This window comes from Cebus imitator, unplaced genomic scaffold (assembly GCF_001604975.1).
Source record: "Cebus imitator isolate Cc_AM_T3 unplaced genomic scaffold, Cebus_imitator-1.0 Scaffold677, whole genome shotgun sequence".
NCBI lineage: Eukaryota > Metazoa > Chordata > Mammalia > Primates > Cebidae > Cebus > Cebus imitator.
In genome coordinates this window covers 712,805-724,134 of record NW_016107992.1, presented here as the reverse complement: position 1 = coordinate 724,134, position 11,330 = coordinate 712,805, and the positions used below count along the sequence as shown (strand labels likewise).

General features: G+C 41.8%; 1 protein-coding gene across 1 annotated transcript; it reads left to right on the top strand.

The window, feature by feature from the left end:
- The first annotated feature begins 14 nt into the window (after nt 1-14).
- Nucleotides 15-2,267, top strand: ZCCHC18 (zinc finger CCHC-type containing 18). The gene is given in 2 exon segments (XM_017518388.2): nt 15-1,643; nt 1,646-2,267. Coding segments are annotated over 2 exon segments (1,209 nt in total). The 5' UTR covers nt 15-535; the 3' UTR covers nt 1,747-2,267.
- Nucleotides 2,268-11,330: the final 9,063 nt, after the last annotated feature.

Below are 11,330 nucleotides of genomic sequence, written 5' to 3'. Positions count from 1 at the left end.
GAGCTCACGTAAGAATCTGAGAAATAACAGGGGAAACGTTGACAAGGGGGTGTGATTGAGACCTGAGGCCATGAGGTTAATGGGTTATTATTACCATAAATCTGTGACACACACCATTGAGCTCTGTTTTGAGGGTCCAGTATCAGCTCCGAACACTATGTCATCTTGAATTAGAAGCAACAGTTTTCACCCCTCCTGGAGTGCAGGCAGAAGGGGACAGATGTGGCTCTGAAAAACACTCTACTAGTCCAGGGACACCTGCTAGCTCTGGAATGTCTTAATTGCCAGTCTCCTGCAGGGTATTTTTAAGGCACTGGGCAGATATAAAATGCACTGCAAGGCTATTCAGGAATATGGAGAATGCTACTGCAGACTGCCTCCCCACAGCCTTATTAACCGTTTTTATTTTCTTTACAGTCCCTCCTGAAATACAAAGCAGGCAAAGCCCAGGATCGTTGCTCTGGAGAATCCTGCAGATAAGGCTTTTCCAAAAAGTGCAAGCATCTTATATTCAGATACCTTGTCGTTGTCACTCATGGCTAGCATCATTGCACGTGTGGGTAACAGCCGGAGGCAGAATGCACCTTTGCCACCTTGGGCCCATTACATGTTGAGGTCTCTGGAGAGGAGTCTCGGTCCTTTAATGGTCAACATGGCAGAGAGAAACATGAAGTTGTTCTCGAGGAGGGTAGTGCCAGCCCACGGGAAAGAAATCTTTGAAAACTGGCTGATCCAAGTCAATGGGGTCCTGCCAGATTGGAGTAAGTCTGAGGAGGAAAAACTCAAGCGCCTGATGAAAACCCTTAGGGGTCCTGCCCGGGAGGTCGTGCGTTTGCTTCAGGCTGCCAACCCCAACCTAAGTGTAGCAGATTTCTTGCGGGCCATGAAATTGGTGTTTGGGGAGTCTGAAAGCAGTGTGACTGCCCATGGTAAATTTGTTAACACCCTGCAGGCACAAGGGGAGAAAGCCTCTCTTTATGTGATCTGTTTAGAGGTGCAGCTCCAGAATGCTATTCAGGCAGGCATCCTAGCTGAGAAAGATGCAAACCAGACTCGCTTGAAACAGCTTCTTTTAGGCGCTGAGCTGAATAAAGACCTGCACTTCAGGCTTAAGCATCTTCTCAGGATGTATGCAAATGAGCAGGAGCGGCTTCCCAATTTCCTGGAGTTAATCAAGATGATAAGGGAGGAGGAGGAGGATTGAGATGATGCGTTTATTAGACAGAAGCGGCCGAAAAGGTCTGAGCCAATAATGGAGAGGTCAGCCAGCCCTGTGGCATTTCAGGACCCCCAGCCATTAGCAATCAGCAGTGCTGACTGTAACTGCAAGGTGATTGAAATAGATGATACCCTTGATGACTCCGATGAGGATGTGGTCCTGGTGGAGTCTCCCGACCCTCTACTGACACCCACAAGTGCCCCTCCCTTCAGAGGAAGAGCCAGACCTCTGGATCAAGTGCTGGTCATTGATTTCCCCAACAATTCTGGGGCTCAGTCTCTTTCTACCAGTGGTGGTTCCAGATATAAGGATGGTCCTGGGAATATTCATAGAGTCAGGAAGTGAAAATACACAATCCGCTGCTCATATTGTGGTAAAGAGGGCCGCTCAAAAGAAACCTGTGACAATGAGAGCAACAAGGCCCAGTTTTTGAGAATCTGATCATCACCCCGAAGGAGCTGACACATACAGAGGAGAGGTCAAAAGAGGTCCCTGGAGAGCACAGTGATGCTTCTGAGCCACAGTAAGGATCTAGACCCAGACCTAAAAAAATCCTTAACTGTTTTCAGAGTCTGGTGATGGGAATAACGGGAGTGCAGGGTGGGTTTCTAACTGCATGAATTAATCCACAAAGCAGCTTTCCTTTGGGAAGGAGACGAGGTCTTGCTTACTAGCACAATGGAGGAAAATGATGTGACTTCTGTTCCTGCTCCCTTCTCTGCCAGCTTAAGGGTCTATTCTTCATGTGTCTATTTATTTGGTGACTTTATGCTTTTTATGAAAGGAGCATCTCTTCATTAAATCTTCAAAAATAAAGGAAGATACAAAAACTAAATTACAAATTACCTGAAACTCTGCACCCTTTTGTAACCATTGTCAGCCCTTTGGTGAATGTTCTTCCAGACATCTCCCTGTACCTGTATACCCAGATAGATATATGTATAAGTAAAGGTGATCAAATATAATTGCTGTTCTATACTGTGTATTTTTTTCACCAAATAATATATCTTGTGGACTTCTATGTCCATTAATATATATAAACATCTAATTTCATGTCTCTGGGTAATATTACTTTTAGAAAGATAAAGAAAAATGAAACTAAATATAGACGCTATAAGGGGGGCTCATACCATGAGGAAAGGTTTTTATCAACCTCATTTATAGGAAAGGAGAAACGAAGCTGAAATGAACTGAATATCTACCAAACAGTCCCTTAACACAACTGACCTGTCTCCTGGGTCATAGAGCCAATCCCTGCACCCATGAGTTAATAATGTTCCAATGCTTTCTTCTTGAACATGTCATGAAACATCAGATGGGGAACAGGGGTGACAAAAACTGAAAATGGGTATTCCAGAGGCTCCATTCCTGTTTGTATTTGTATTGGGAAGGGACAACTACTCCTGCCCGATCTCTTGACCTCAGATTGGAGGGTGATAAAAGATGACATGTGACCTCCATCCCTGAGGGTCCCAAGTTTCTTGTAGCTACAGTAGTCCCTATCCTCATGAAGAGATCAACACTGGCAAGGGACAGGGGAAATGATTTCATTTAAGGCAAGAAGTGGAGTGAAACGCATGCAGACCTAAGGACCTGAGGGAGATTGCTGGGGAGGGAAGAGGGGGTCCCTGGGCTGAGGAGACAGGACATGCAGCAGCCAGAGCTGGCACCTCAGAGAAAGGAGCATGGAGCTATGTAGGTGGAGGACAGGAGGACAGGGGAGAAGGGGAGGGACATGACAGCCAGGCTGGAAGGCTCCCATCTACAGTGACAGGTAGAGGAGGCCTAGCAGGAACTGCAGACCCACTGGTTTCAAACAGAACCCTGGGCTATGTGGTTGGGGGAGTGGAGGTTGGGATCTAATTAGGCTAGCAGGCTGATGGGGGCAAAAGGATCCAGGCTGAGGCTCCCAGGGAGGAGTAGAAGCCACAAACTGCAAGAAGCCTAATGCAGCCTTCCCGGGGCTGCAAGGCCCAGAATCTGCCTAGGAGTGCTCTCCTTCCAGAATCACGCCCAGCTCTCCTCTTCCCTGGCACCTTTCCCTTGCTTCATCCACATCCCCACAATCCCATTCCTATACTCCTGCTCCATCCATATCCCCACAATTTCATTCCTATCCCCTCTGCTCAATCCATATGCCCACAGTTTCATTCTTATCCCCCCTGCTTCATCCATATCCCCACAACCTTATTCAGATCCCCTCTGCTCCATCTGTATCCCCAGTTTCATTCCTATTCCCCCTGCTCCATCCATATCCTTACAATCTCATTCAGATCCCTCTGCTTCATCCATATCCCCAAAATCCCATTACTATCCCCACCACTCCATCCATATCCCCACAACCCCATTCAGATCCTGCCTGCTTCATCCATATCCCCACAATCTCATTCCTATCCCCCTTGCTCCATTCATTTCCCCACAATCTCACTTTACCACCACTCCCTTCCCGTGGAGCCACACTCACCTCTTGGTGGAGGGACATGGAGGCTCAGCCTCCTGTGCTCTGCCCTTCACCACCTCACATTCCATGATGGCCTTGAGCCTCAGCCTCCTTAACGCTTACGGCCAATAGACTGGGAGGGCCCTCTGCCTCTGACCCTTTAGCTGAGAACTGAGCAGAAGCAAAGGTTCAAGAGGCCCACACTTTGCATCCCTCTGGGACACCTCTGGTCCCTGGTAGCCACCTCCATCTCTCCATAAGCAAAGAGGACCCCACCACCCAGGCAGGAGGCAGCTTATTCAGGCCCCCAAAGCCACAGGGGCCCCCAACACTACCTGGCTCTTACAACCCCTTATTCCTCCCTACCTCTCCCAAAATCTATCCTTGGAGGGGATTTTCCCACTCATCTCTCCCAGATTAGAATCTAGTTCCACTTCCTGCTCACCTTTTTTAAAAATTCACTCTATAAATGCTATTGAATGATTTACCTAGATATGCTGTCAGAATTTCTTTCTGAAACCAGGTAGAGTGAAAAGAGGAATAAATGCTACACCTACCACCTTTTTACTGGAGTTAGCTTGAAGGTTCAAAATCATTACTTTGAAATCCTGCTCTGTAATTCATCCCCTTTCCTTCCCCCATCATCATCTCCTCCACTGTGTAAACCTGAAACTGTCTAAATTTTTATTTCACCAAAATGATGCAAAAGTGATACTTTTTATTTCATTTTGTGTCACGCTGGCTTACCTTTATTTAAGAAGTATGTATTTTCCTTAATTGGAAGATGTAGCAGACCTGAGGTGACTACAGGGTTAAGAGGAAGAAGGCTTTTAGAAAATGTTGTGTTCAATACCCTTTATTTATAATTATTGCTTTTCCCTTTCCTTTCTCCCTTCATTCTCATTAGTCACTAAGAGATGAAAATTGCTCTTTTGTCTTGTCAGAAGAAACCAGCCTTTGAATGACCTCCTTTTGCATTATCTCCCTCCTTCTTGATACTATTTTCCCTTGTTTCCATGACACCCGTCTCATGATTTCCTTCTCCCAGATCTTTTCGATGCCTACTTCTCAGTCTCTTTTGCTGAATATTCTTTCCCTTCCTGATCCTTCCACAATAGCAATAAAAATTAAAATCACTGCAAGTGTGATTTATTCCAAGCTTATTATGTGCCAGGCACCCAGTGCCAAGCCTTTAAATGCATTATTAGCTTTTCATAGCAATTCCCTTAAGTATTACTTTCTATTTCTAATCTGCTATTAATTTAATTACTATTAACTGACACATATTTCAGATGATGAAACAGGCTGGGAAGTTAGGAAACTTACTTAGGGTCATGTGGCTATTTAGTGGTAGAGTCAAGGATAAGACACTAGACTGACTGATCCCAAAGCCGGTGTTCCGTACTTGAGTTAGCCATCATGTGCACAGCATCATATGAGGTAGGCATTATTATTATATAGAGTTGATACACGAGGAAAGCGAGGTCAACAGACATAATTAGTCAAATGTCATAACAGCAAGTGGCTTGTGCACCACACACAAGGATGCAGCCTTTAAGGAATATTTGTTTGACACAAGCTTTTTCCACCTTTCTTTCACATTCTCTCCTTGTTGCAGCTACCCTCCTGCTGCCTGGCAACCATCCCCTCTCCCTTCAGAGTTGCATTATCACATTCAGTACAAGTGCCAAGTTTCCAGTCTATGCTTTTGTTGCAAATGGTTGTGAATTTAATGTATGCAAGAGGAGACAGCTGCAACAGTGAGTAGAGGAGAGATACGTTGTTCAATTTGTGGTACAGGGGGATCTTCATTATCTGACTGGAAAAAAAGGTCAGTTTCCTTTCTCTCATGACACTAAATATGAATCCCAGATAAATTTGAGAATTAAATGTAGATTTTATGCAATTATGTACGAATTCTTCTTTAATCATATACTTTGTTTTTGTAAAAGGAATAAAAAAAACAAATGTTCAAAAGCAACCCCTTTTAAAGCTGCAATACAATACATATTAAATCTCTGGGTTGGAGGGAACCTTCTATGGTTAAGAGTAAGGAAAGAAAGTATAAAGGAAAAGATCGTTAATTCAGAAGACAGTGTTAACAGAAATAAAATACCAACAGTAAGCTGAGAAACATTGGCAACAAATATGATGGAAAGGGGGCAGGGCTGGCAACAAATAAGAGAAGCAATAATAACAGCAAATCTGCATTTTGTTTAGATAGCTACATTTCTTAAGGTCTTACAAAGTGCCGGGCATATTCTAAGAGCTCTACATGGCTTTATACTTCATTTCATTCCCACGACAATCCCTGAGGTGTATCTTAACATCTCCACATTCTAAAACACTGTAATCATGGTGGGGGGAGATGTGTGTAAAATGTAAAAGTGCAGCTTAAAAAGTATTATAAAGCAAATCACCATAAAGATCAAGAAAAAAAACACACCAGAAATCCAGAAATTCCGGTGAGTCCCTGCCCAATCACAACCTCTCTCCTTTCTCTCCTAAAAACAAAACAAAAACACACTCCCTTGACAGTTTTGGCTGTTGCTTTCTGACTTTTCTTTATAGCTTTACCACTCAAATATAGATCTCCAAACACTATTGTGTCTTGAGCTTTATATAAATAGAACTATAATGCATATATCCTTCTATATCCAGCTCATTTCCCTTACAATTATGCTTCTGAGATTCAACCTGGTTGCATGTAGCATTGGTTCCTCATTCTTAGTGTTGCGTTACAGCTTTCCATTCTATGACTTTACAAGAAATTATTTATCATTTTACTGACTATGGACATTTGGGTTGTTTCCAGTTTGGGACAATTATGAAAAATGTTGCTACGAACATGTGTTTAATGTCTCCCGGTACATATGTGCACACACAAGGTATATATGTAGGAGAGGAATTGCTGGCTCATAGATTATGTATATTTTTAATTTCACTAGATACCACTGAAGTACATACCACAGTTATACCAATTCCCACTTCTACCATCAGTGTTTGAGAGTTCCTGTTGCTCCACATCCTCACAAACACTTGACACTGTCAACAAAGCTTCATAACTTTTGCCTGAGGTTTTGTACATCTATTATTACATTTAGTTCAAGGTACTTGATTGTATATGCTACTATAAATAAAATATTGGTTTACATTTCATTTTCTATGTGCATGTTGATGTTATATAGAAATATAACCGGCCTTTTGATGTTGATATTGTATACTGACTTTGCTAATCTCTCTTAATAATTCTAAATTTTTATCTGTAGCTATTAGAAGTTTCTGCATACATAAGCATATCATCTGCGAATGATGGCAGTTTTATTTATTCTTTACCAATCCATATACATTTCTTTTTTCTTACCTTACTGCATTGACTGGGACCTAGAGTACAAGAAGTGGTGAGAACAGATATTCTTCTCTTATTCCTATTTTACCATAAGTTTTTAAAATAATCAATGGATGATGAATTTAATGAAATGCTTTTTCTGTATCTATTAAAATTATCATATACTTTTCCCCCATTTATTATTTAAAATGTTAAATTACATTATTTGGTTTTCCAGTAATAAACCAATCAGCCATTCCTGGAATAAACAAGATTTGATCCTGATTTATTACAGTTGTTATATATGGCTGGAATCAATTTGCTAATATTTTGTTTAGGATTTTTAGATCTATGTCTATAAGAGAGATTCACCTGTAATTTTCCTTTCTGTATAATGTCTTTATGAGATTTTGGTATCAAAGATTTGCTGGCTTCCTAAAACTAGTTGAGGAAAACAATTCTCCTTTGGCTTTCTTCATTTAAAAACCAGGGAACTGACCAGGCATGGTGGCTCACGCCTGTAATCCCAGCACTTTGGAAGGCCAAGGCAGGCGGATCACCTGAGGTCGGGAGTTCCACACCAGCTTGGCCAACCTGGCGAAACACCATGTCTACTATAAATACAAAACATTAGCTGGGCATGGTCGTGGGCATCTGTAATCCTAGCTAGTTGGGAGGCTGAGGCAGGAGAATCACTTGAACCTGGGAGGCAGAGGTTGCAGTGAGCTGAGATCACACCATTGCACTCCAGCCTGGGCAACAAGAGCAAAACTCTGTCTCCAAAAAAAAAAAAAAAAAAAAAAAAAACAGGCAACTGAGGTCCAAGGTGTTTAGATTATTTTTCATAACTTCATTAAATCCAATTATTTACTTGTATCCATGATTTATTAAGCCAGCATCTTTAGAGTCAGTCATTATCTTGTTTCCATTGTTTCACTGTTATAAACTCACTCAGAACAGCACCCTTATTTACATACAGGTTTGCACATGTGAACAATTATTTCTTGAGGATACATTCCTAGAGGTGACATTGCTGAAACAAGCACTATGTTTCACAGAAACCAGAGCAGAAGGAGAGGTGCCCTTGTGGCACATCCTACTTTAGTGGCTCTGGCTCACATTCAGGGCCCTTCCTCAACTCTTAATTTGGTGGGAATACCCTTTAACTCTGAGCTACTAGAGACTTTAATACTTAATAATATTTAAAGGTCAACTCAGTTCTAAGAAACTCCCCAAATTAAGTTTTCAAATGATTTGGCAGGAGGATGGGGTTGTTTTTAACATTTTCAATGGAACTTTTCAAACCCACACAAAATTACAGAAAATGAGATGAATCCCCATGTAACCATCACCCAGCTTCAAGAATTATCAATATGTTACATAACTTGTCTCCTCTATAATCCCCCACATTTTGATGAAGTATTTTAAAGCAATTACTAGACATCACATCAAATGTTATGATTCTTCTATATTCTTTTGTTTGCTTGTTTGGTAGAGATGGCAATTGCACTCTGTTGCCCAGGCTGGTCTCGAACTCCTGGCCTCAAGTGATACTACCTCATTAGTCTCCCAAAGTGCTGGAATTACAGGTGTGAATCACCAGGCCTGGCCCAATTCTTCTGTATTCTACCCATAGTTCTATCTCCCCTTTTTGTTCCAAAATTTTTATTGGGGTAAAAGTTACATAAAATTCACCATTTGCTTTAGGAGGCTGAGGCAGGTGGATCACAAGGTCAGGAGTTCGAGACCAGTCTGGCCAACATAGTAAAACCCTGCCTCTACTAAAAATACAAAAAATTAGCCTGGGTATGGTGGTGTGTGCCTGTAATCCCAGCTACTCTGGAGTCTGAGGCAGGAGAATTACATGAACCTGGGAGGCAGAGGTTGCAGTGAGCCTAGATTGCACCATTGCACTCCAGCCCAGGTGACAGTGTGAGACTCCGTCTCAAAAAACAAACAAAAAATTCACCATTTGACCGTTTTAAAGTGTACAATTCAGTGGCATTTAGCACATATTCCAAATATTTTTATTGGTGCATTTCTTTATTCTGAGTCCATTTCTCCAGAGGTTTATTAGTTTTTTGTATAAATTTACTTTTAGTTTAGCTGATTTTTCTAATATTTGTTTTCTCTTTCATTATTTTCTATTCTTCATTAGATCCTCCCTTCTACCTTACCTAAACTATATTAGACATTTACTACATACATTTTCAGTCTTCTTTTTTATAAATATATGCACTTTGGCATTAACTTTTCTTTTGAGTACTGCTTGAGTTGCATTCTACAAGCTTGGCTGAAAAACAGATTTTTCATGATCGTTCAGTTCTACATGTTGTATTACCAATTTCTGTGGAATTTCATACCATTTCCCAAATTTACACATTCAACCCTGACCTCTTCTATGAACTCCAGATTCATACAACCCATTTTTTACTCCCCACATCCACTTGGAATTATAATAGGCAACTCAAACTAAATGGAATCATAACAGGTCATGAAAACCTGTTCCTCCTTTAGTTTCCTCTCTTTCAGTGAATGGCACCATCATTTACCAATTGTTCAATCAAATCTCAAGATGGGTGTTGCCTCTGAACTCTCCTTCACCATCCACGTCAGTAAGTCCCATTGTTCTACCTCTAGATTAGTTCTTGCATTGATCCATCTCTTTGCATTTCCTTTGTCATCACCCTAGTGTGAGCCATGATAACCTCTCACCTGGACTTTTTTTTTTTTTTTTTTTTTTTTTTTTTTTTTTTTTTTTTTTTTTCCCTTTTTTGTCCTTTTCTACCCCCCCCCGTGGGTTTTTTTTTTTTTTTTTTTTTTTGAGACTGAGTCTCACTCTATTGCCCAGGCTGGAGTGCAGTGGGATGATCTTGGCTCACTGCAATCTCTGCCTCCCGGGTTCAATAGATTCTCATGCCTCAGCCTCCCAAGTAGCTGGGATTACAGGTGCCCACCACCATGCCCAGCTAATTTTTGTATTTTTAGTAGAGATGGGGTTTTACCATATTGGCCAGGCTGGTCTCGAACTTCTGACATCAGGTGATCTGCTCACCTCGGCCTCCCAACGTGCTAGGATTACAGGCAAGAGCCACCACTTCTAGCCTTTGCCTGGACTATTATTGCTAACTGATACAGCAAAGTCTATCCTCTTCCATCCCTGACTTTAGGTATGGCTAATCTGCCTGACTACAGGTACTTGAGTACTTCCCCACTGCCTGGAAATAGCTGCAATGCTGAAAGAACAACCTCTCCCTGTTAGATGTCTGCTGATTTCCTCTTTCTTCAGTGTCCAGGGAGTGATGCTGGGGAAACATGTATCCAGGTGACCTGAAGATTCTCAGGCATCATTTCTGAAGTGTAGAAATGGAGAGGTTCTAACTACAATGAGGCCAACTGCCTGGGAAGGTTTGCCCCCAAAACACTGGGCAGAAGTGAGCCCTCCAAACCTGGCACACCTTTGAGAACAGAGGTAACCAATGATCACAGCAATACTTTTTACTCTCAGTAGATGCAGACACTTCTCTGGCTGAAGACCAACAGCGTAATTGAGTCTCAAGATGGATACAGGTTTCTGTAAACCTCCAGATCCGCAGCCCCAACCACTTTCCCTTCACCCTGGCTGAATGCCACATCTTGAGGCAATCAACTACTAAAAGGCTGCTCACACTTTCTTTTCCTGTAATGAGACTACATTACACCCTTTTTATTTGGCTACCCTAAATTCTCCTTTTATAGGGATACAACACCCCTCAATGACTTCTTGATGAAAAAGAAGATAATCACAAATTCAGTTTCAACAAGCAGGACATTTTGTTATACTGTACCAACTAAGCCATTTTCCTCAATCCAGCTCCTGGAAGTCTGAGAGGAAACACCTCTCAGAGCAGGGAGTGAAGGAGATATATTTTTATTCCAATCTGAATACTGTGCTTTGTATAAAAGTGGCTGGTCAGGCTACCTGTGGAATGGTTGGGTGGTTGGATGAGAAGAGGGATATGATTTGGTCATGGCTGAACCTTTGGCTCCTTTTCCTCAAAGGAGGAAAGGAACTTGGTCAAGGTAGTTAACCTCCCTGCTTCAGCTTCCTCATTGGTAAAATGTAGACAATAACAGGAAGTCCCTTGCAGGGTTGTGGTTAGAATTAAATGAATGAACACTTGCAGAGTTTTTTAAAGAGTGCCTGGTGCACAGGCAAGGATGCCCGCTCTCACCACTGCTATTCAATATCGTGTTAGAAGTTCTAGCCAGAGCAATCAGGCAAGAAAAAGAAATAAAGGGTATTCAAATAGGAAAGGAGGAAGTCAAATTGTCTCTATTTGCAGACGACATGATTGTATATC